The following is a 25242-nucleotide window of genomic DNA, read 5'->3' on the forward strand; positions in this document are numbered from 1 at the left end:
CTTCCCAAGAATTTCTAAGTATGCATAATGATTATGGAGAAATCACAGCCATTATAAGTGAAATTAGTTATGCACAGACCAATAATTTCAAGAGCAAAATTACAAAAGCCCTTTCAAAAATTTATAGCAAAAATATAAATTTTTAATGCAGGATGGGGGTGCATTTTAATACGTTTCATACGCTGCTGGCTGAAGTCTTCACAAGCAAGAGAGCGTAGGGCCTGCAAAGGCAAAAGCAGGCCTGGCTAACATAGATGAGGCTGGGGAGGAAGATTTCGCGTAGGTGAGTCAGCAGCCAGTGGCTGGAAGGCAGGCTGAGCAGAGGCATAAATGATTCATTGAGTTTTAAATCACCACTAGTTGAAAAGCCTCGCTTTTATTCTACACAAATCCAACATAGATAGTGCCTTCCATGCAGAGCTGCATAAAGAAGAGCTCATTTGTACTTGTATATTTCCATTTCTACTTTTCATTCCTTATAGAATTTGGGGTGGGAAAGGCTCATTTGAAGGGGACAGGCAGAGCAGGGGAGCTGGTCTCCTTTGGCACCTGAGGCCCTAAAGGCCCTCCTCCTCCCCCTACGTCTCACCTTCCCTTCGCTGCTTTATTCCAGTCCTGGCTAGTTTCTTAATTCCCTTCACCCTCCACCTCCATTTCATTCTCCTTGACCAAGCTCCCCTTTCTGCTTCACAAATCCCATAGCCAGGTCTGGCATCACCCAGGCTTACCTTCCCTCATAAATTGGAGTTCAAATTTATTAAAAAGGATTCTGTACTGAACAAACCTTTTCAGAGTTACCTCCTAAGACTACTCTTCACAAACCTTATGCCAGACCCAGCATTTCCCTTAAGAACTGAACAAGTGCAGTGGTTAGTAGCAAGCAGGCGGGCATGCTCATGACCCAGATACTCCTTTGATCGTCCAGCTGAATACTTCTAACTTGCTATCTTGGTCTTGACCTTTATAGAGTGTTAAGTTATTTTTACTGGTCACAAGCTGTTTAACATATAACCATAAAGAATCAAAGAGATGCTGATGTTGAAATACAGACTCGTAAAAATGATTAAAATTCTACAAATTCTCAAAGAGATACTCATCAGACCCATAAGCTGCATTTATCTGATCAAAATTCTTACACAGCACATAGCTATTTCTCTGGTACTTTGAAAACCCTAAAAGAGAAAATAGAGTTATGGCTGAAGTCAAGTCAGTTTTTCACTTAGCAGGAATCAAAATTATCCACATTTGCCAAGTGAAACCATCTCTCTAATATCATCGTTTAGAAGTTAAACACAAATATTATTAAAGTAAACAAGCCAATATTTTTGAAAGCACAAAATTCAAGAATTCCAGTCAGGTCTTGAAAGCAGTTGTCTATTTGCGGCATTTCATCTACACTGTGATGGATCTAATGGGTTGATCTATAAAGATTAACCAAGTGCTCTTCTACCCTCAAACCTGTGACCTTTCGAGGCAGGACGTGACACACGAGGCTGGTCTCAAGGCCAACGCAGATGTCGCAAATGAAGGACAGAACATACTCTTGGTTTTTAGGTTACTGCTTTATGTCGCAGTCCAGGGTGTAAGACAGAAATATTTGGGAAGAATACTTGCTGGGTAAGACATGTTATGTCCCTCACCCCATCCCTCCATCCTAAGATAAGAGCCTCAGAGCTGAGAAGGAGGCGAGTAGAAAAAGAAATCTTAGAAGCTGGAATCTTGTGGTTATAACAAGGGGAAGCAGCACTGGGTGGCAGGAGGGACCGGGGCCATTAGAGGCCTGATGTGGAGTTGGCTGCCTTAACGGATGGCAGCAGGGATGGGTGACAGGGTGACTGGACATCTCAGGGAAGGCCAGTGAAGAATATATCAAGAGCCTAAGAAGTGAACACCTCCTCCCCACCACTGCTATTTCAGTCTTACTTAAACTCTGGAGTTCAAAATCAACGTGATGGTCAAGAAGGAGGGAGAAGGGGAAACTCCTAAATCTGATTGAGTTTAAACATGGAATACACACACACACAACTTTGACTTGACTGAATTTACATGGATAAGTCTAGATTGTTTTCTGCTCTCGGGAAGAATGGTGCCAGTAAAGAGAAATTAAGTCCAGATATAGGCAGTGTAAACTCCACCACCTTGTCTGTCTTGCTACGGCTGTATACTGAGCACCGAGCACCCAGGACCTAGCACCATAGTTATTTGATAGGAGTCTGTGGAACAGACAGGTAGCCCTTATAAAAACCAATGCGTGATTTAGAATTTTCCTAAGGATGTTAAGCAGCAAAACACGTTGGGAAATGCTGCTGTAATCAACTTGACTAATTTCTTGATCACATACTACTCATTCTTACACCCATCTTAGTATTGCTGTCTTCCCCCAACCCCCACCCCAACCTCCTCTGCAGCTGTACCTGCTGCAACCCTCCCTGTTCTTCATTGCTCACCTCAAATAGTCCTCCCTCTTTGAAGCTTTTCTCCAGTTACCTCTCAGCTGGAAAAGAATGCTCCCTCTTCTGAACAACAGCCTTTCTCTCTGTGTACCTCTTATAGAACTTCTTGGAATTTCTCAAGGTCTGTTTTGTATCTTTTTGTTACAGAATAAACAAGCACACAATGAGCTAGCACAGGCTGAGCTCTGCATGAGGTCTGATCATTCTTATCTCTACTCCTCCACCATCTCCCCAGTGCTTTACAGTTACACTTTTTAAAGTAAACGTTTACAAAGTATTTATTTATATATTCCTATAATATATCTACTTTTCCTTCTTCTAAGGTTCATAAAACATATATGTCCAGTTTGTCAAATTATTACAAAGTGAATGCCCATGTAACCTCTATCCAGGTCAAGAAATCAAACACTGCTAGCATTTTGGAAGACACCCCCAAACCAGGTGCCTCTCTCTCTGACCACCCCTTTTTCCCCCACCCAGAATTAAACCAGGGTTGGTATAGAGCTAGCATACTCTCATGAGGTATAAAGCTCCTGTCTGATTGGATTTGAATCATACCAGTCATTAAAGATTTTGAAGATCATCTCTGGATATAACTACTATCTTGCCTTCTGTGGTAATCATTTATTTGCTTTTCTTTAGAGTTTTGTCAATTATGAATGCAGCCACAGATATTTTTGCCTGTTTTTGAACTTTCTATGGATGGCATCATACAATATGCACTCTTTTATATCTTGCTTATTTCACTCAGTATTATGTCATGCATGTAGATATATAAAGCCACCATTTTCACTGATGTATAATATTCCACCACATGAATATGTCACATTCATTCTCCTGTTGATGGACATTTGGGTGGTTTCCAGTATTCGGTGATTACAAACAAAAGCTGCTGTCAATGTTCTCATACATAGATTTTGGTGTACATAAAGAATGATTTTCTCTAGGGTAGATTATCTTAGTGGAATTATTGGATCAAAGATGTCACCAGTTGGACTCTCCAGAAGCAAAAGCTGAGATGGGATGTTGAGTGCGAGATGTTTATTAGGACCAACATCTGCAAAAGAAAGGCAGGGGAAGAAGGATTGGGCAGAGGGAGAAGACGGGCTGTGATCCAAGTCTGATAAAGCTTGAACCAACTTGGTGTGGAGCTTTGGAACAAGTAGTGCCCATCAGTGTGTTCTGCGTCAGGCCTCGCTCATTTACACGGCTGCATTGCTCATTCATCTTCGGGAGAGCATGACCTTGGGCAAAGCAACTCTCTGCAGCTAAAGCAGACCTTCAAGGAGCTGGCAGCTGTAGGCTATCTGTTGATGGCATTCCCCATATCTATGCAGAATGTCTTTCCTTGAAGGGGAATCTGGGTGGCACATCTCCGTTTCTCTCTCCATTTCACAATAGGGTACATGTGTGTTCAGCTCTGGCAAAGAACGCCAAACTGATTTCCAAAGTCCTTGTACAATTTGCACCCTCAGCTGTATGACACGAGAGTTCCCACTGCTCCTCATCCTCACCAACTCTTGGTATCGTTCATCTTTTCAAAGTCGCAGCCATTCTAGTGGAGGTATTGCAGAATCTCACTGTGGTTTTCATTTGCATTGCCCTGATTGCTATCGAGCTTAAACACTTACTCACATATTTATTGCTTTGTTATGTCTCTTTTTTCCACTTGTGTTTGCTTTGTCTTCCTGGGATAGTTAGTCTCAGGTAGGGCTCAGCAAACACAGCTTGATGCTCATTTTTGTATGACCCTTGACCTAACAATGGCTTTTATATTTTTTAATTGTTGAAAAAGTCGAAAAAGAGATAATATGTCATTACATGAAATTTGAACGTCAGTGTCCATACAGAAAATTTTATTAGAAGCTGACCATGCTCATGATTTACCTGTTGTCTATGATGCTTTCATGCTGCAGCAGCAGAGTTTAGTTATTGCAATAAAGACCTTACGGCCCACAAAGCCTGAAATATTTACTCTCTGGCCCTTTACAGAAGAAGCTGGCTGATCCCTGTTCTAGGTCATTGGTTCTAAAGTGTGGTCCCGGGACCAGTGGCATAAGCATCACCTGGAGATTTGTTAGAAAGGCAAATTCCTAGCCACACCCCAAACCTATCCATTCTGAAACTTTGGGAGTGGGTCCCACATCTGTGTTTTTAACAAGCCCTCCAGGTGATGCTCGCGTGTTAAAGTTTGAGACCACTGGTCTAGGCTCAGGACAAGGACCTAGTCCATTTTCTTTGCAAGTCATCAGAGTTCCTATTTTATTAAAGAAGGCATCTTTTAATTTTTTTTAATGGAGGTACTGGGGATTGAACCCAGGACCTTGTGCATGTGCTCTGCCACTGAGCTGTTACTCTCCTCCCTACAGGTCTTGATATATTATTCTACACATAGTGGGTAAGCTGTAAATGTTAATGGACTAAATGCTCCAATCAAAAGACATAGAGTGGCAGACTGGATAATAAAGCAAGAACCTTCAATATGCTGCATACAAGAGACCCACTTTAGGGAGAAGGACACATATAGATCAAGAGTGAAAGGATGGAAAAGGATATTCCATGCAAAAGGAAAAGCCAAAAAAGCAGGTGTAGCAGTACTTATTTCAGACAAAATAGACTTTAAAACAAAGGCCATAAAGAAAGATAAAGAAGGACATTTTATAATGATTAAAGGAGTAATACAAGATGAGGCTATTACACTCATTAATATATACGCACCCAATATAGGAGCACCTAAGTACATAAAACAGTTACTAACAGAGATAAAGGAGGAAACTGATGGGAATACAATCATTCTCGGAGATTTTAACACTGCATTAACATCACTAGACAGATCTTCCAGACAGAAAATAAATAAGGCAACAGAGAAATTAAATGATATAATAGAAAAATTAGATTTGGTGCATATTTTCAGAGCATTATACCCCCCCAAAATAGGATAAACATTCTTTTCAAGTGCACATGGAACATTCTCTAGGATTGATCATGTACTTGGGCACAAAAGAAGCCTCAACAATTTTAAGAAGATAGAAGTTATCTCAAGCATCTTTACTGACCACAATGCCATGAAACTAGAAATCAACAACAGAGAAATGAAGGAGAAAAAAAGGAAAGCATGGAGATTAAACAACATGCTATTAAAAAACCAATGGGTCAATGATGATATCAAAGTTGAAATTCAAAAATACCTTGAGACAAATGAAAATGAAAACACAACCACACAAAATTTATGGGAAGCAGCAAAGGCAGTGCTAAGAGGGAAGTTTATAGCGATATAGGCCTTCCTCAAAAAAGAAGAACAATCTCAAATAAACAATCTAACCCACCAGCTAAAAGAATTTAGAAAAAGAAGAACAAAAAACCCCAAATGGCAGCAGAAGGAAGGAAATTATAAAGATCAGGGAGGAAATAAATAAAATAGAGATTAAAAAAAAAAGCATAGAAAAAATCAATCAAACCAAAAGCTGGTTTTTTGAAAAAGTAAATAAAATTGACAAACCTCTGGCCAAACTCACAAAGCAGAAAACAGAGAGAGCACAAATTAGCAAAATAAGAAAGGAAAATGGAGAAATTAAAACAAGTAACATAGAAATACAGAATATCATACGAGTATATTATGAAAAACTATATGGAACCAAACTGGATAACCTAGAGGAGATGGACAAGTTTCTGGAAACATACAGTCCACCAAGACTGAATCAAGAAGAAACTGACCACTTGAACAAACCGATCACTAGAAATGAAATCGAAATAGCAATAAAAAACCTCCCTACAAATAAAAGTCCAGGACCAGATCGCTTCACCGGGGAATTCTACAAAACATACAAAGAAGAACTCACACCAGTCCTTCTCAAACTCTTCCAGAAGATTAATTTTTTTAACAGAGGTACTGGGGATTGAACCCAGGACCTTGTGCGTGCACTCTACCACTGACTATTACCCTCCTCCCTATTGGTCTTGATATATTATTCTACACGTAGTGAGTAAGCTGTAAAAGAGCCTTAAAAAGTGTTCTATAAATATATTATTATGCATGAGAAATCTGTTCAAAATGGACACCTAGGGCAAAATTAAAGGAAGCAAAGTGGGAGAAACCGGAGGGCAACTTAACACCTGAAGGGTACGTGTGGAAGGTGGAGGACACACTGTCACTGGGGAGCCAGCCCCTGATCCCGTTCCCTCCACCTCACATCATGTAGCCTTTAAGCAAAGAAGTATCAGACATGGTCCCTGTCCTCAAGGAGGTCACAGTCTAAGTAGCGAAGTGTCCTGACCTTCTTCTTCCTCATTTACTGCCTTTCTTCATAACTTACCTTTGAGGAAGTGTAATTGCACCAAACTGCTGACCCCAGTAAATGATAACGAACAGAGAAAATCACTTGGCAAACAACAGTTCTGCCTTACTTCCACTTTAGTTTAGGACCGACTTTCGGACTAACTTTCTCATATCCTGGCTTCTTCCTTGGCTCAAAGCATCACCTTGCTTTTTTCTTTTTGTTAATTATCATCCATTGAGTGCATATTGCATGCCAAGACCATGCTAAATGTTTTACATATGTATACTTTTACATTAAGTCCTCATAAAGCCACTTTGGGTTAGGTATTATTTTATCCATTTTACAGCTGCAAATCTGAAGCTTAGAGAGGTTAAACAATTTGGTAGAATTCGAACTCCAAGCCTTTCCGATTCTAGAGCCCAAGCTGGTAATAATTGTGCTATTCTCCCTCTAATAATATTCACCATTTGCTTTTAGCAAACCCAATTCACATTACTTAACATGTGTTTTATGTTTCAGGGCACGCATGGGTGTGTAGAATTTCAGGGAGGGAAGTATTTAAAAAATCTGGCTGTATCTTTTTCCTGAGCTAGGGTTTGAGTGATAAATTTTAAAAGTAAAAAATCCTTTCACGTGCAACTTAAAATGATAATGTCAAAAAAAAACAAACACAACCAGTTCCTTAACCAGGTAACATTATTGTAAACAGCACAGTGATTTATACTTCTTCCATTACATTACACATCACTGCATTGTCTCTTCAGTGTGAAACTATTCTTTTCACTTTTTTGACTTACCCTATCTACTGGCTCCTATTCTTTCTATTAGGTATTTTTCAACTTGTCCAGTTTTGAGCAATATTTTTTGATTCATCTGTGAAAATGTTATTTTTTCCTGTATTTTTTATTGAAGTGTAGTTGATTTACAATATTGGGTTAGCTTCAGGTATACAGCAAAATGATTCAGTTATATATATATATATATATTTTTTGAAACATTATTTATCTATAAGAATGAACACCTTCATCAAGGAAAATTAGGAGTAGAAAAGCAAAAATAAGAAAAAAGTCACCCATAATCTTACCATGTTGCTGTAACTGCTGTTAACATTTACAGTATAATCTTCCAGACTTTCTCCTTTGTGGAAATCTATTTATATAAATAGTTCCTTCCTTCTTTCTTTCCTTTCCTTCTTTTTTTGCAAAAATGAGATGACTCTATTTTCTTGCTTGCCTTTTTTCACTTAACAATCTATTAGAAGCATGTTTCCATGTCATCAGATACATATATACATAATCATTCATACTGACTGCATAGTACTCCATTATGAACGTACTATACAATATTCTCCAAACACTTCTTCTTGGACATCTAAGTTGTTAGGTTTTCCCCCTCCCTGCATTCAAATTGTCCTGGGTCCATTACTGTTCCAAGACTTGACTTTGGGTAATGCAAGAATCCCAAATTATTCTCCAACTTCTACCTTACAACAACTTCTATGTGGAGCTGAAGAAATTATCTGGCTGTCCATAGTACCAGAGCCTTAAGAGTGACAATTTCTTCTCATAAACTCAGGGGGCACACCATGGAGACAATTGGCAGAAATATTTTTCAGTCATCTTCTCAATATGATTTCCACAGTCCAGGAGGAAGCCTTGTGAAATAGAGATTACTTAATAAAGGTGAAGTGGAAAGATGAAGTTTGGAGCCAGACAATCTGGGATTTGACTCTGGCTTCTGTCACTCACTAGCTGTGAGACCTTAGATGAGTTATGTAGCCTCTTTAAGTTTATGTTTTCTGATCTGTAACACAGGGATAATAATATTTATTTCATAAAATTACTGGGAGGATTAGCAATGTCATATGGAAAGAATCTAGCACAGTGCCTGATACAATAGTGAGTGCTCAAGAATTGGGAGATGTGTACTAGCTATTACCACTACCTTTTCCTTAATATACAGAGTACTGAGGAAATGTCCCATTTTCAAAAATGTCACTATCATCAATGTCTTTAACAAGAATGGTGCAGAAGCTCACTGATATGAACAGAATGGTTACTACAGTGGTAAGCAAGATACTGTCCCCAGAATCTTTTGTGCCAGTTTCTGAAGAACATTGATTAGTGGGATCACAATGTGTTTTTTTTTTTTTGTCATACTGTGGTTTCAGTGATAAATTTCAGATACAGGATAAGAGAAGGAACACCAAGCCCTTGACCTTGCCTTTGTGGAACTTTATAAACGTATTTAATACTGTCACTGGACACGCGTTCTGGTAGCTATTCAACAAGTTTGGCTATGTGAAAATGTGACTATTGGATAACTTCTACAATGATCATAATCAGACAAAATGGACAGATTCTTCTGTACAGTAGGATTCATTTTGAGATTCCCAAATATGACCTAAAGGTTCTCTAAATAAAATAAAATAAAAATTTGCTTTGTTCTCCAATCTCAATGGAGCAGAGCAATTCAAGATCATTTCAAATGAAAAGACATAATAGGGGAAAGTCATAGCAGACAGAGCAAGATGTTGTGTAGGATCAGAAAGGAGGTGACTTGTAGAACAAAGTCTACAGATCATGAATTTTAGGCCGATTTGCAAATAAGAATAGCACATGCTCTGTAAATAGCAGCTGTTGCCACAAGCCAAAGGGCAATATTTACATGAATCCTGTGGCAAGGTCTATGGACCAAGCATTGACCTCTCCAGCCAAACTTATACTCGGTAGCACTTTGAGCCGTGTTATCTTGAAAAGGAAGGATTACATTATACATACAGGGACAATTGCCAATGTACAGATATGTTTTGTCCCCCAAATTAATTTCTAAATTCTTTTTTGGGAACTTGGAACACATGTTCCCAGAGAAAAGGTGTTATGACAGGATGTGAGTTTCCCAGATTTCCTCACAAAAGTGCACGTAGCTAACGATGTAACTGAAATATCATACATTGGCAATGAGAAATACAATCGAATAAAGGACCCTTGCAAGCAGGAACACATACATACACAACAGATATTTCTTAAGCCTTTCTCCTGTGAAGCCCCAGGCAATGAAAGGTGATTTCTATCCTCCCATAGCTGCAGTTTGGTGATAAAGAACTCTTCCATTGCCCTTGTCTGGAAGGGTCTTTCTCAAGTCAGGTAGGTGGTTGCATGTATTACAGCATCCTTCTCTTTCAAGTGCTTCTCAAACTTTCCCACCACACAACCCTTAGTGACCAAGGGCATTGGACAGTTAGTGGGGAAGGGGTAGGGTATCCAACTAGAAGTCTCAAGCTTTTATTTTGAGGCACTTCAAATTCAGCAGTTCAGTCCTTAATACATCTGCGCATTTTAGTAGAAAAATCGTGTTTCAAATGACCTGTTAAGTGGCTTAGGTCCATCCCACTTTTGGACTAAAGTTGATGCTTCAGAAATAAGAACTATTTTTAATACTTATACTCCAAATATTCATTTGATAGTACACATGTGTACTTCAGGGTGAGAAACATGAGCACGGAGTGGGGGGCAAAATCTAAAGTAAATGAGACGAACATAATGAAAGTAAATTCAGAGTAAAGCTAGCACCACCAGCCTCTTCTTTCCTCTCAGTGACACACTCCTTCAATCACCTGTGTCTTGCTCTTGGCTTCTTTTTCTCTGTTCAAAATCAGTCCCTGAACAGGATCTCACACTCCTTCACTCTAAGGTGTAAATGACCAATACTAGCTAAAATGTCACAAGGTTTTTGTGTATTAAGGAGTCACAGCTTTAAAACAAAAAGGAATTTAGGGTATTATCCCTAGGAAAAAGGGATATATTGGGGGCAGGGGCAACTGTGTGCCTTTCTGCTATTTGCAGAAATCACACTTGATTTCAAATTGGTAATTTAGGAAGATGTGTTGAGGGAAATTAATCATGATTTCTTTACACTTTGGAAAATATTTGCTTCATTTTGGAAATTGTAGGGTTTGTGATTGTTGTTTGGTATACTGTTTTCTATACATTTTTCTATCTTTTGTCCCTAATATCTGAAATTTAGAAACTAAGATGTAAATCTTCCCTTTATTCGTCAAAATAAATGGTGGGGAGAAATAGGAGAATAGTATTTAATAATTGACATTTGCATACTTTTTACAAAATGCTTTTATATCCATGATCGTGCATTTTATTGGTGTTGAATTACTACTAAATAACAACAGGGATACGAAGAGAACACCAAAAATCACAATAACTCAATCCAGCTACTATTATTAAGGCACCTACCACGAGTTGCCGCAGGTTCTGTGGGGACCTTGATCTTGCCCCCCAGGAGTTTAAAAATTCAGTGGTGAGAGCAAAAGAAGGGCTACTGCACACTGGCCATCGAGAGGTATGAGTTCAAAATAGAGCGACTATACCTAAAGCCCCGAGTCACGCTTTGCCTTGTAAGTGAATGTTCGCAGCTGCCATCAGGAGATTCAAGGAGTGCTTCTGCTTCTGCAGAATTTACGAAGGTGGGAAGTGCACCACCAATCCCCGTTTGGGGACCTGGGAAAGGGCAGTCCCCAAAGGGGTTCTGGGCTTTGCAAATGGTGATACAGACCTTCTACAGTAGAGCTATTAAGCAGAGGAAAAGTTCTTTGTGCAAGAAGGGGAGAGCGCCCCGAGGTACAAAGAGCAGATTTAAGGGGAAGAGGATTCCTTCTGCACACATCTGCGAGGGGAGCTCAGGCTGACTGGTGGGGGCGTGTGGGAAAGGAGATTTTCTGGGGGCCGCGGGCTGCGGGTTCCCGCCTCCACCCCTGTCCGAGCCCCACGCTCAGGCAACAGTTGGTCGTGCGGGGCCGGCCCGGGCTCCGGGTGGGGAGGGGGAGTCTCGCGATCGTTGAGGGGGGGGTGGAGGAAGGGGGGAGGGTGACGGGGGGAGGCCATGACGTAGGGTGGGTGGACGGAAGTGGGGCAGGGTTGAGGGTTATTTAAAGAAGGGGGGGCCGAGCGAAGGGGTTGGAAGCGAGTGATTCCCCACCCCTGCTCCATCTAGCTCTTTCCAGTGCAGCCACTGCCGCCGCCCAGGAGCCCTCGTCCCCTTGCTCGTCCCCCTCCTCGTTCCCGCTCCCACGCCATGGAGCCGGACACCGCCGCAGTGGCAGCCACCGTGGCAGCCTCTGATGCGACCGCCACGATCGTGGTCGTAGAGGACGAGCAGCCGGGGCCGTCCACCTCTAAGGAGGAGGGAGCGGCCGCCGCGGCCGCCGCGGCCACCGCGGCCACCGAAGCCACCGTGGCCACGGAGAAGGTCGAGAAGAAGAAGGAGGTAAATAGGAAGGGGGTGTGTGTGCAGTGGACAAATCCCGTACCGCCCCTCCAAGGGGCCCAAACCCTGACCTTTGGGCGCCGACATGTACCCACGAAGCTCGGCGGGGCTGGGGGCTGGGGGAGGCGGGCGCGCGGGGTGGGGGCGGCGGAACAGTCTAGCATTCGCTCCCCTCCCCCTTTCCTTCTCGCCGCCTGGAGGGCGGGGGCGGGGCTGGGGCGCGGGCGCGGCGCGGGGTGGCGGGTGCCCGTTATCCCGGGGCTTGGGGGCTGGGGCGCCCCTGGACAGCCCCCGGCCCCCTTCGCGTTCCCGGAACTGGGGTAACGGGGTGGGGGATGGGGCCGTGCAGGAAAAAGCCTCCGCCTCTCCCTCTCTTCTCGCTCGCTGCCTCTCCCCCCCCTCCCTTCCCGTCGGCCTCTGCCTGGGAAATCAGGGCCCTTCAATCCCACACTCATGCAAAAAGGGTTTTACTGTTTTTCTTTTTTTTTTTTTTTTTTTCAGTCTGAATTTCCAGGTGCCGGTGGTTGGGAGGTGGAGGACGATAGGAGAGACTTTGATTTCTCTGACTGGTAGTGTCGGCCCTTTGGGTGGCAGGGGAAAAAAAAAATCATCCCTTGTTCGTTTGGTCCCCGCCTGCTGAGTGAGGCGGGGGGGGGGGTGTCACCCCGAGAAAATGAGCTCTCGGCGTTGTACCCCCGCCTCCCCAAATCCACACCCCAACTGAGGAACAGTGGACGGTGGTTTAGGAAAATTTCCAACGTGTGCACCCTCACCCTCTCCTGCCCCGCCCCCGACGGTATAGTGTTTCACTCCAGGGCCACCCAAATGGTCCCCCAATCCGGCCCCAAGCCTTCCAGGCTTCCGCCTCCCTTTCCTAGTGGGCGCTGCTGGCTCCTGGACACACGCAGGGTGTTTTTTTTTTTTTTTTTAACCCAGCGTCGCCAGGATGAACTGGTGTTAACGTACTAAGGGGACCGCTCTGACACCTATTAAAGCCAGATCCAGAAAAATATGTATTATCTCCATAAGGTATATTTCATATGGACCGAGATGTGCAAATAAAACTATGAAATGCGTTGAAAAATTGAGATTAAAAAAATAGGATGGGGCATAAGGATTTTTCATATATAATAAAACTGTGGAGCTGATCATTTATGGCTGGATTTTTTTCCCGTTTACGAGTAGACATATCGCAATTAAAAAAACGGTAGGTAATTAAAATTATGCTTTAGAGATCTCAAGTGGCTTTGTCTGAATCATTATATGATCCTATACGACCAAACGAAAAGCTTTTGAGGGAAATTAACACCTTTTGCCGTGAATTAGAGTAATTTTAAATTCAGCAGTTGCTTAAGTGACATATTTTACTGTTACAAGGCTGACTAAACAGAAAGACAATTGTAGTGCTAAGTGAAAACCATAGAAAACAAACGCGTTTAAGATCTGTGTGGTACTTGGATCCATAAGACAATATGGATGATTAAAGCTGGGCCAAATACCACATATCAATATAAATCAACGTTGGGAAATTGAGGAATGTGTCTAGGTGCCTTTTATTCCCTAGACTGGGCAGATGTAAGTGCTCAGCCGTCTTTTGTATGGCAGTAAAGATTGTCAGATATCCAGGGTGTATACATTTTTTGAATTGTGAAGAGATTGCGAATCAATTAAAAAAAAACCTTGTATAATAAGCACTGAGTTGATGCATATATATTCATGTACTCTGTGGCCTCATCAGAAATTGCCCTAATAGTACCTCATTTGTCTGCTCAGGAAATGAGGTGCTGCCCGGCAGGAACTTTCTGGATATCTGAAGTTTACTACTTTCGTCACTGCATCTTTTTTATTTTTAATTTTTTCTTAGAAATCTGAGTAGTACCAAAACATCTACTTGAGTGCTTTCATTTGTACCTTTCTGCCAAACAAAGTAATCCAGTACCCCTCATCTAAATATTTGTGCACTGCCTTGACCGCTTAAACAGTGTACTAAAAGTACAGATTAACCTTTTCCTCCTGTCCATCAGTGACTGTACTCTGACAGTGGCACATAGGCATTTGAGATCTAGGAGGGTGTTTCCCGTCAATTAAATAATCACCTCCCAGACATTTCCAGTCTTGTGCTGATTTTTCCATAATTTTTCAGCCTCCTCCCTCAATTCTCAAGCTATCACTTTTTAAACGCTTCATCTACTTTAATCAGAGAGAATTGGTTTACGATATAGGACATAGGTATGACAAAACCTTTTCATTGAAAACAACTGTAAAATACAAAAATACAAGTGAACACAGCAGGCAGAGGGAAATAATTTCACCTGAACACCAAGAAGAAGGGATGTCGCTGCAGTGGAGCTGAAGTTTTAGTCCTGGCCTGCTGTCATCTCTTCTTGCTCTTGACAGTGTGCCTTCTTCTAGTGGTCTTTCCTGTGTCACTTGCTGCTGCCTTTATTTTATTCTCTGTAGAGTGGGAAGCCATACTATCAAACTTGCTGGAACTGTATATCAAATAAAAGAAAATAGACTGAATGAGAGCATTTTCATGGTGCTTGAAGTAGGTGAGACTTGTGGATTGTCTTGTGACATTGAGCTACAGAAAGGTATTTTTGCTTACCTTCTGGTTCTTGAACTTCCTTGGTTTAAGTGACAGTTGGATAACCTAATGCTGTGAAAGTTGGAGTTGGTATTTTTGGTAATGAATATGTCAAGAAAAAGGTCATGGTCTTTAAGAGAGGGCATCTTGGTGACCTTGTGCAGCATTCTCGTGGCATCTAGACTACCAGACGATAGTATCCATAAGGCATTCATTAGAGTATGTTAGTCACCTTTTATCTTTTCTTGTATGAGAGGTGTATTTGTGAAAACATATACATACACAAATGTGAAGGTTTAGAAGGTAGGTATTTTAAAATTTGTTGTGGAAGATAGTGCCAATTAAGTAATTACCTATAGCTTTTAATGGCAGTGCTCAAGATTATGAATTTTAATTATCGTATAACTAAAATTTTATGGTATTCTAACACAAGGTAAGCAAAAAAGTAGTGAGTAAAATGTTTTTCTAATATTAAGGCTTTAATTTTCTATAAGTGAAATTTACATCCGACGTTATTAGATATATACTTGTATATATGAGGCGGAGTAATTTTGAAACCTGAAAACTAGATTTCATTTAGCTTTTCAAGGAATAATGAAGGTGTGGATTTTGTTACCCAGTTTTCCTGACTTGTTGCTTTGAAAATAAAATAGGATTTATAGTATATGTGACAGTTTGAAAGTGTGGGATTGAGGGGATTTTAGTGGTTTCTATTCTCATCCATCCAAAATTACATTCACAACACCCCATATAGATGATATATACATATAAGATGCTGTAAATCAAGACGGCTGTTATTTGGGTTAAGAATAACTGAACAATATCTGATCAGTGCTCCAAAGGATAACGTTGACCAGGGTCAAATTCCATAATCTTAGTTTGGATTTCCTCAAAATAGAAATTTTAGTAAATGTTGGAGAACATTCATTAACTATTTGGAGCCATGTTTTTCTTCTGTTTAAGATCACATTCTTCTGTTGATTTGTGACCCAAACTTGCAGGAACCGGGTGTCAAAAGCCATGATCAAATGGATATAATTTCCTTAGTTTTATCAAACAGATTTGTATCCTGACTTGTGCAAAATTTGTGTTAAAACTGAAACACTTTGGTACTTAATGGGTAGATTTGTGTTTTTATTTTATTTCTTGATTTCTTATAGGGAAGGAGATGTATTCTTCATATCTATTTATATTTATAAGTACGAGCTTGGCTTTACAAAGGATAGGATGTGTGAGATAACCCCCTAGATAATTTCAGTATTTTAAACTAGTTGATTTGTGTTAGTTTTCACTAAATTACAATTTTTTAATATCAAAATTTAATAGTTAATAACTCTGAGAAACTGCTTCTACAAAATGTTTATGTAGTATAGCTTAAAACAGTTTCTTTCCGGTTGGACAAAATGAACATAAACCAAAAGTTTGAAACTGTACTATTTTATTATTTTAAATACAATCACATTACATTACATAAAAAATTTAAATGTTCTGATTAGAATATGAAAACAATATTTAAAAATCGTGTCTTTTCAGGAACAAAAACCGCAGTCTTTTCTTCCAAAAGTTTGGCTTGTCTCCATTACATAAAGAAATGTTTCTGAGAATTACTATTTACTTTCCTTGAATTCTTTGGTTTGTGGTTGATAATATTCTAGATTTTAAATCTCCTATTCAGTGGTTATTCTCTTTCTTACACTTTACGTTAGAGAATAGGTGGAAAGGCTCATTTTTCCACCTTTTCGGTTTCATTTCAATTATTGTAATTTCTCTGGCTTTCACAATTCTTCTGATTTTTTTAATTGGACCTCAGGTGCACAGAACTGGATTAATCATAAGCCCTGCTCATGACATTCTCTCACCATTGGTCTATGCATGGCCCATGTTGATTTATTTATTTAGTATTTAATTGCTTCTTTCTTTCTTCAAATGAGAATGTTGACCTTGCTTTGCAATTTGATGATTTATTTTCTTTGAAATTCTAGAAAAACGTTTCTCCATTTCAACTTAAACTTGCTGCTAAAGCTTCTAAATCTGAAAAGGAGATGGATCCAGAATATGAAGAGAAAATGGTAAATACGTTCTTGGGTAGGATAGTGAATGTAGTAGTTGGTTTTTATAGAAGAGATGTGAAAGATGAAAAAATACATAAGCATGGGTATATATAATGAATACAGAATCATAGGTTTTAGAATTGGAAAGTAATTTAATATATAATCCACCGTAATAGATTTTTGTTGGATAAGTGAATCTCTTCATTTTCAGATGAGGAAATAGAATATCAGAGAAACTGTATGGAATAGTTGGGAACAGAAGCCACATCTCTTTGCTTTTGTTTAGCACTCTTTACCCCATAATTGGGTATTTTATGCTAGAATATTTTATCCACAAAGTAAAAATATCAGTGGCAGTATCAGTATGGCTGAGAGAAAGTAAGTCACAAAACCAGACTGATTTTTTTTTCTCCTTCTCTCCTTGCTTTGGGTATATGAATGAAAGCTACGCATTATGAAACATGTAATATGGTAATACATTTTCTTGATAGATATTTTGCCCAGTGTGTGAAAATATTACATACTCAAGCAGTATAACTTCACTTATGCTCACCTACAGCTTTGATATACATTTAATTATCTAACTTTTAGTCACTAAAACCCATATTTTAGCTTTAATTTTAACTAGACTTTTATGCCCTGGGATCTTTCAAAACCAGTGAACTCGGTTAACTCAAAAGAGAAATTACCAGTAGTTGGAACTGGAACTGAATTTCTTTGAGGGGTTGCTGAGGTGTTGTTTTTGCAGTAATATTATAAAAATAAGTAGAGATAAAGTACACTTTCTGGTTGCTCATGGTGATTTTACAAAACTCCATGCCTTAATGTTTAAGACCACATCTAACGTAGACAGTTAATGTTTTAACAACTCTAAAAACAACATTCCAGTGAGGATAACATAAAGTGGAAAGGTTTTGGCTTCCGTCCAGCTACTGGTCTGAATGTGTTTGTCTAATTCTTGTATTTATGTTAATGAATTCTTGTAAGTTTCTGTATTATTAATTATGCATCCTTTATTGGCAATCAAATATTCTATACCCTGTGGTCAGAAAATGACTAGGAATTAAAAAGTCACCTTTTTTTCCTTTATGTGGAATGATGTAGACATTTTTTGATCTTTTAAGATTTTTTAATGAACAAAAGTTTTATTGCATTTATACTGTGTAAGTTATACAACCTTTTACAATTTATTGAGAAATTGTAGTATGTATCAATTTTTAATTGCTGATATATAGTAACTATTTCACTTGTGTATGTGTGTGTATATATTTTTTCTCCAAATCCTCACTTTGGGGAGAAACTTTATATACTCTTAGCATAAAACACAATTTTCCAGATCACTATAGTTGAAGAGAGAAATGTTTATTACATTATTGTGCCATGACATTGAAAATATTTCGAGGCAAGATGACACTGTTCCAAGATTTAAATTATTTCTAGATGAAGCTTGAAAATTCTTGGTTAGCTTCCCAAGCCACTCAGAATTTGCTATTTTGACCCCAACTCTTTCAGCAGGATGCTTCTTACTGCAACATTTATCACGTCTGTCAGATCACTTGACCTCTATTCAAACTATCTGAAAACACCATTTTCAAATTCTGCTACTTACTAGCTGTGGGAGCTTGGGCAACTTACTTAACATCTCTGTGCCTCAGTTTTATCATCATTAAATGGGGATGACACTGGTACCTACCGCACAGGTTATTAAGAGAATTAAATGGGTTAGTATGTTTAAAGTGCTTAGACTATAGTACAAAGTAAGTGCAATATAAATATCTGTTAAAATTTGAATGAACACAAAAGGAAATCATTACTTTTTCTTTTTCTTGTAAATTAGAAAGCAGATCGAGCAAAGAGATTTGAATTTTTACTGAAGCAGACAGAACTTTTTGCACATTTCATTCAACCTTCAGCACAGAAATCTCCAACATCTCCTCTAAACATGAAATTGGGGCGCCCTCGAATAAAGAAGGATGACAAGCAGAGCTTAATTTCTGCCGGAGAGTACGTTGCCATCTTTCTCTGCTTTCTTCCCTTTCTCCTGCCCTCCCTTCCTCCCAGCCTCCCTCCTACCTCCCTTCATACCTCCCTTCCTTCTTCACTTATTCAGTGTGATTTTCTATTCAAAAAATAAGGTTATTGTCAGTGTAAATATGTTCTGGAGGCAACAATATTTTTTCTCACTGAAAGTCAATCAGTAGAAATATAGGCTGGTTCTGCCAAATTCTAAGCAAGACTCTAGGTAACTCTTTCTTCATAAAAGATATTAACAATGTCTAGTGACTTAATGGACACCTTAGCATTTGGGTTGAATATGAAAGTACTTTTTCATTTCAGCTACCGTCACAGGCGCACAGAACAAGAAGAAGATGAAGAGCTTCTCTCGGAGAGTCGGAGAACATCTAATGTGTGTGTTAGATTTGAGGTATCACCTTCGTGTAAGTACTTCATCATGTTGGTATTTTTGTTTCTCGTTTGGTTTTAGAAAATTTTTTCTTGGCTGTATTAATGAAAATACGAGAGAGACATCCTTGATTTTTTTTTTTTCAGACGTGAAAGGGGGACCACTGAGAGATTATCAGATTCGAGGACTGAACTGGTTGATCTCTTTGTATGAAAATGGAGTCAATGGTATTTTGGCCGACGAAATGGTAAGGAGTTGGTAGATTAAAACACATTCTCAGTTATCAGTAATTTTTATGTAAATTTGAAATACCTGAGCTGAACTGCTTCGCTGAGGCTTGGAGGCTGTTTTATTTAGTTATAACAGGAAAGGCTTTTGTAAAGTCAAGAATTGTTTCTTTAAGTACCCTCTAGAACATACAGTTTCACAGGCCACAAAATGCTTATTGAAATTTCCTCAAATGGTATAAAAAAAAAACTCCTTGTACTTTTGAGTGAATGAATAAACCAAACAATAAATGAATGAATGCATGCATGAATGAATATAAATGCCGCCACGTGTGATAATCAGAAAGTGTGAATAGATGGGAAAAAGAACAAAAAAGTAAAGAGCAGTGTTGAGTCTTGACAGTAGAGTGCCAGGTGGGAGTCAGGAAGAAAGCTAAGGAATGATGGACATATAGTTGCCACTCCATAATAATTAATCCTAGGGAGGTTCCATAATTTTATTCCTCTCCTCCCTTATTGCTGGTCATTTGGATTGGTTAATGTATAGTATGTATATAGTATATATTATGTATCTGTATATAGAATATATTGTTCATATATATGTATATCTGATATATAATAATACTATTATGAAAACCCTATGAGAATTTAGTTTTTCTGCACCTCTCATATTATTTCCATGGGATTTCTAGAAGTGGAATTACTTGGTTAAGGAGTATAAACATTTTAAGATATTGATACATAGCATTCATAAAACCCATCTCATAAGTGAAATATCAGATATGGTAACTCTTATAAAAATAGCTTCAAACTTAGGTTTGTTAAAGAAATACATACTTCATATAGAGATAAAGCCAGAGGCTGTTTTAAATGGTCATGCAGCATAGGACGGAATTCTCTTTCCCATGGGCTAGGTCGTGGGTTCACAGGTGTTCAGTCAGTATATTATTTTTTTAAAAGTCCACTGGTCTAGGTAATCTCTCTAGGGTCCTTTCTGGCTGCAAAGTTCTTTTATGTTCTGTTCTGTTACGGTTCCTTAGGTCTACAAGGTGTGAAATGCAAGTACAGAGCTACATGCCCCTTGAGATGTGTAGTCTGAATATTTCATGCCAGGGCTGTAATAATGTTGGGGACAGTGGGAAAGGAAGATGATATCTAAGCAGGCTGGTAAAGGAAATGTGTCTTTGTGAAGTAGACAAAATTACTAATTTTGCAACTAGTGGGAAAAATTATATACATTTCTTGCTCCTGTAGGAGTAAAAGTCTCTCAAATAGAAAGTTACTTTGTTGAGTAACTTTCTAACTGCAAGTTCTTGGTTTCTTTTTGTGCTCATGGTAAGTATTGAATTGGAATGGTTATTCACTTCAAAAAAAAGTCTTTTAACTTTTCCCTATGTGAGATAGTTGGCAAATACCTTTTGTAATGTTTCTACTAATAAAATGTTGCATTAAATAAAAACCGTTTATGGATTTTTTTTTCCTTGTGATGATAATGCAGGGTCTTGGTAAGACTTTACAAACGATTGCTTTGCTTGGTTACCTGAAACATTACCGAAACATTCCTGGACCTCACATGGTTTTAGTTCCAAAGTCTACTCTACACAACTGGATGAATGAATTTAAACGATGGGTCCCATCTCTTCGTGTTATTTGTTTTGTTGGAGACAAGGATGCGAGAGTAAGTGAGAAACAGGTTTAAAAAGGGAATCAAGAATAGCATCGTTTCTGGTGTTAAGTTGTATCTTATTGCTATAAAAGGCATTTGAGTTGACTGCTACTATTAAATAACACTTAACTTGTGCTTAATCTGTGTTAGGCTCTGTTGTAAGTGCTTTTTATATATTAATTAAGCTAATTCTCTTAACACTTATATGAGGTAGATGTGTTAACCTGTTCATAATGGACAATCCATTATTATGCTTACTTGCATTTACTTTTAACTAACTCATTAACCTCAGCTTTTTTAAGTTGCACTTTTAAGTGACATTTTATTTTAAAAAGTCTTATTTTATTAACAGTATATCTTATCAGCGATTCTATTATTTGTGCTGTTTTGATGCCAAAAATGTATAAATTTCCATGTCAGTTTTTTTATTTAAATTTTTTACTTTTGACTTTGACTTGTAAACATGCACATACACATGAATGGAACCTTTTCTGTTTGTACAGAGAGCTTTGTGTTTTGTGTTTATGCATAGACACAGCTTTTAGTTTTGATCTTTGAATAGAAAAATACATGTATGCATATATTCTTAGATAATATTATAAACTCTGGGTTCTTGTTTAAGTTAGCAATGTGTAAATATAGTAGGCTACAATTATTTTAGGACTGTTGAATTAATCTAAAAATAATGAATTATGCAAAAATACCAAAATGAATAATCAGCTTAGAAAGCATATTATTAAACTTTGTCTTTATTTTGTCTCCAGAGAACACAGTTTAAAGATTTATTCTATTTTACATATTTAGATAGGTTATCAAAAGATATCCTCAAAAGAATGGTAGCATAATGAATTATGTAATTTCATTTTTATCATTTTGCTTGAAGAAAAATTACTTAAATTTATTTAAATTTAACATAAATAATTTAAATATTGAAATACTGAGTTCATAAATTTAGAATTACAGGCTTGATTCTTCCTTATGGCTAATATTTCCCAGTAGCAAATTAGTCACTTAGAACTCTTTCTGATCACTGTTATTATTTAATGTAATACTATTTGTTATAAAACTTTGCAGTTCTAAAGTACTGATTTTTTTTGCTAAAATTATTTCTTGAAGGTCGTAGATACTGAGAAATATGTAGGCTTGTATTTTCATCATGTCTCAGTAAAAATGTACATCAGTGGTTTTCAACTATAATGGAATCCAAGGGTTTCATGAAGTATCTCTGGGGATTTTCAGGAAAGACTGAATGTATTTTATTGGTGACTGCCCTATCTCTACCCGACGGGTGGTTGAAATTCTTCTAGAGACTTCAAAAACATCTTAATCTTGAAAACTAATCTTGAAAGTCAGTGTTTTTCAAACTGCCGCTCATTAATGGGTTGGGAATTCAGCTTAGTGGGTGGTGACTACAATTTTTTTAAAACATTGAGATAGAATATAATAGAAAATAGCAGAGTTTCATATGTAGTGAGGATACGTATTGCTTCTTTCAGTATTCACGTTCTCAAATATGTATGTGTATACTGGATTGCAACCTAAAATACACTTTAACTGTGGGCCATTGTCAAAAGAGTATGAGAACCAGTAATTGTAATTACATAAATAATTATTGTGCCATATGCGACACGTATAGGTGTCATTATATATAGGGAAAATCCAGATCTTTATTTATAGACAGATTTGAACCTTTGTAACCACACAGGATAGATATATTGGGTCTTTCTATTTTCTTGGCCTTCTGTCAACATTTTATGAGCTCATATTTTGGTAGTAAAATATTTGGTAAAATATATGATGGTAATACAGTAGGTAATTAAGTTTGGAAATTATTAGAGAAAATCCTGCTCCTGTTTAAAACTAGTGTAGTCCTGAAGTATTTAGAGGTGTGATTTCCAAACACAGTTTTCAACCTCTTCCTTTTCCACTCCAGAGGCATCAAAGGTCATGGATATGGAAACAGGAGATCTGGTTTTAGTTCTAGCTTTGCTACTGGCTGTGATGTGAATGAATCTTGAAGGGCCTTAATTTTTGTCACCTGTAAGATGAGAGCTTTTGGATTATGTGATCTTTAGTGTCAAGATATTTAACTCTAAGTCAAGTAGTTACACAAATTTCAAAGCAGAGCTAATTTAAATTAAAATATGTATATGTTCCATGAAACTGTAGGAGGAACCATTAAACTGAATATTACACAGAATGAAAGATAAGATATTTGCAGAACCAAATGGGATCTGGCACCCTGGTTCTTTTTATTTTGCCTCTAACTCCCTAATATCTTAAATAACTTTTTGACTGACCACTTCCCAGGGTGCAGCCGAGATTTACAGAAGCCTTTTTTCTGTCCTCTACTTCAGCTCAGGCAAGCCTTTTATACATAATGGGCACTCATTGAGTATTTGTTGAAAGAGTCCCTGGTGTTTGGTACATAACTGAATTTGTGAAATAATGATTTTTATAACGTGAACAGTTAATTTTGTTTATGCACTGTAATTTTGGGTTTACAGTGCTAATCAACCCCTTTTCAGTATAGATTTTGCTGCTCCCTGTTAACCTTTGTGGTTTTATTTTGACCCATGATAAAAATAATCTAGAATTCAGTTCATACAAATTAAAAATGCTTTCAGTCAACTTGGCTACCACATTGGCCACTGCCTATGAAGGTTTAAAAATAGTTTTAAGTAGTCTCACCATTTTAAATAGACTCCTGTACTAGATAAAGTTCCCTTTATAAAGTCACACTCATTGCCTCATAACAACATCAGGGATTTCACAAAAACATTAGGGGGCTTTCATGACCCTCGAACAAAGGTTTTGACTCACCCCTGCTGGAAAGTGAAGGAAACATACAAGACATCTCACGAGGTTGGAATCACTCATGTATATTGAGCTTTTTCCATTTATTGGAATGATAATGGCGTTGGTAATGCTTGGATCTTGGTAAAAATATGGTATTCGGAAAGTAGTTCCTTTGCCCATGTCCTTTTGACACGATGTAGTGTGAAGAGAGCGCCTAGTAATTGTCATCTTCTGGTGACATGAACTTCTCCAGTTCACTGAATATGCTGTACTTGTTTAATGAAGACTTTGCCTTTCTTTTGTTGGTGAAAATATTAGCATGTCATCCAGATAATTGACCACAAAAGTATCTTTGGGCCTCAGATTTCCTCTCTCTAAAATAGATGAGACCAAATGATTCCTAGGGTCTCTTAAAGTTCTTAATATTCTCTTGATGCTTTAGTTCTGTGACATCTTGTCAGCAAATTCTAATATAAGGAACTTTATTTTGCATCAGGCTGCTTTTATTCGTGATGAAATGATGCCAGGAGAGTGGGATGTTTGTGTTACTTCTTATGAGATGGTAATTAAAGAAAAATCTGTATTCAAAAAGTTTCACTGGCGATACCTGGTCATCGATGAGGCTCACAGAATAAAGAATGAAAAATCTAAGGTAAGCTAGTTCTCAATGTCTTTTTAAAAGTTTTCCTTTAACTACCACATAGGTTTGTTTGTTTTCCTGAATTCAGAATAAAAAAGTGATGGAAGATTGTGATCGTATTCACAGAATGTAAATGAAAATCAGTTTTTTAAAATGGTTTGGAAGTTTAAATTATTGAATGCAAGGCAAATGAAAATTGAGCACAGTTTTTAATGTAAAGAAAATTTGGTGTTCATTTGCTATACCTGTTGTGGCCTAATCCTCTTATGCTACAGTATGTTAATATTTTGGCAGTGTTTGGTGTACAAGTATTGTTTGCATTGGTTTCTTTTTTTATTGAGGAACCACCTTATGTGTATTCATATGGATTAAAAAATTAATTACCTAGAATTATCTGATTTGTGTGAATTAGAGTGTGGTGTTAACATTGAAAAGTACCAACATTCTTGCCGTTCAACTCCATTAACAGTAGGAAAAGCATCAGTTACTATGATGAACCTCTCTTTGGATCACTGGGCTACTTTGGGAGAAACGGTCAGTACTGAAGCAAAACCACCAGGTGGTGGTTTTCAAATTGGAATTAATACCTGATAAGAAGGATGCATGTTAGAGAATACTTGTTAATTTAAGAGCACTATAAAAATGTGCATTTTTATTGATAAGATTGCAGTTCTTTTCTACTTTTTGTGCTTTAAGTTTTGTAGTATCATATTTAAAAATTGAATATAAGAGTTCAACTCTGGTGCTTAGAAATTGTGACCAGACCAAGACAGAACTTGGCTTGGCATGTAGGTGAACATGCCCAAAGAAGGACGCATTACTGTGTAAACTGACTAGCCTGGATTCCATGGAGTTCTG

General features: G+C 38.1%; 1 protein-coding gene across 8 annotated transcripts in view; it reads left to right on the forward strand.

The window, feature by feature from the left end:
- The first annotated feature begins 11680 nt into the window (after nt 1-11680).
- The window catches only part of SMARCA1 (SWI/SNF related, matrix associated, actin dependent regulator of chromatin, subfamily a, member 1), a 65409-nt gene continuing 51847 nt past the window's right edge, over nt 11681-25242 (forward strand). For 5 of the 8 annotated variants that reach the window (XM_031445741.2, XM_031445742.2, XM_064482738.1 and 2 more), the window contains exons 1-7: nt 11681-12010; nt 16580-16666; nt 18486-18652; nt 18986-19086; nt 19199-19299; nt 20778-20957; nt 24241-24396. In XM_031445741.2, the coding sequence (XP_031301601.2) occupies nt 11819-12010; nt 16580-16666; nt 18486-18652; nt 18986-19086; nt 19199-19299; nt 20778-20957; nt 24241-24396 (984 nt within the window). In that variant the 5' untranslated portion in view covers nt 11681-11818. The remainder of the gene's footprint in view (nt 12011-16579; nt 16667-18485; nt 18653-18985; nt 19087-19198; nt 19300-20777; nt 20958-24240; nt 24397-25242) is intronic. The other 3 variants (XM_064482737.1, XM_031445738.2, XM_031445744.2) reach the window with 2 other exon arrangements.

The sequence above is a fragment of the Camelus dromedarius genome, chromosome X, assembly GCF_036321535.1.
Source record: "Camelus dromedarius isolate mCamDro1 chromosome X, mCamDro1.pat, whole genome shotgun sequence".
NCBI lineage: Eukaryota > Metazoa > Chordata > Mammalia > Artiodactyla > Camelidae > Camelus > Camelus dromedarius.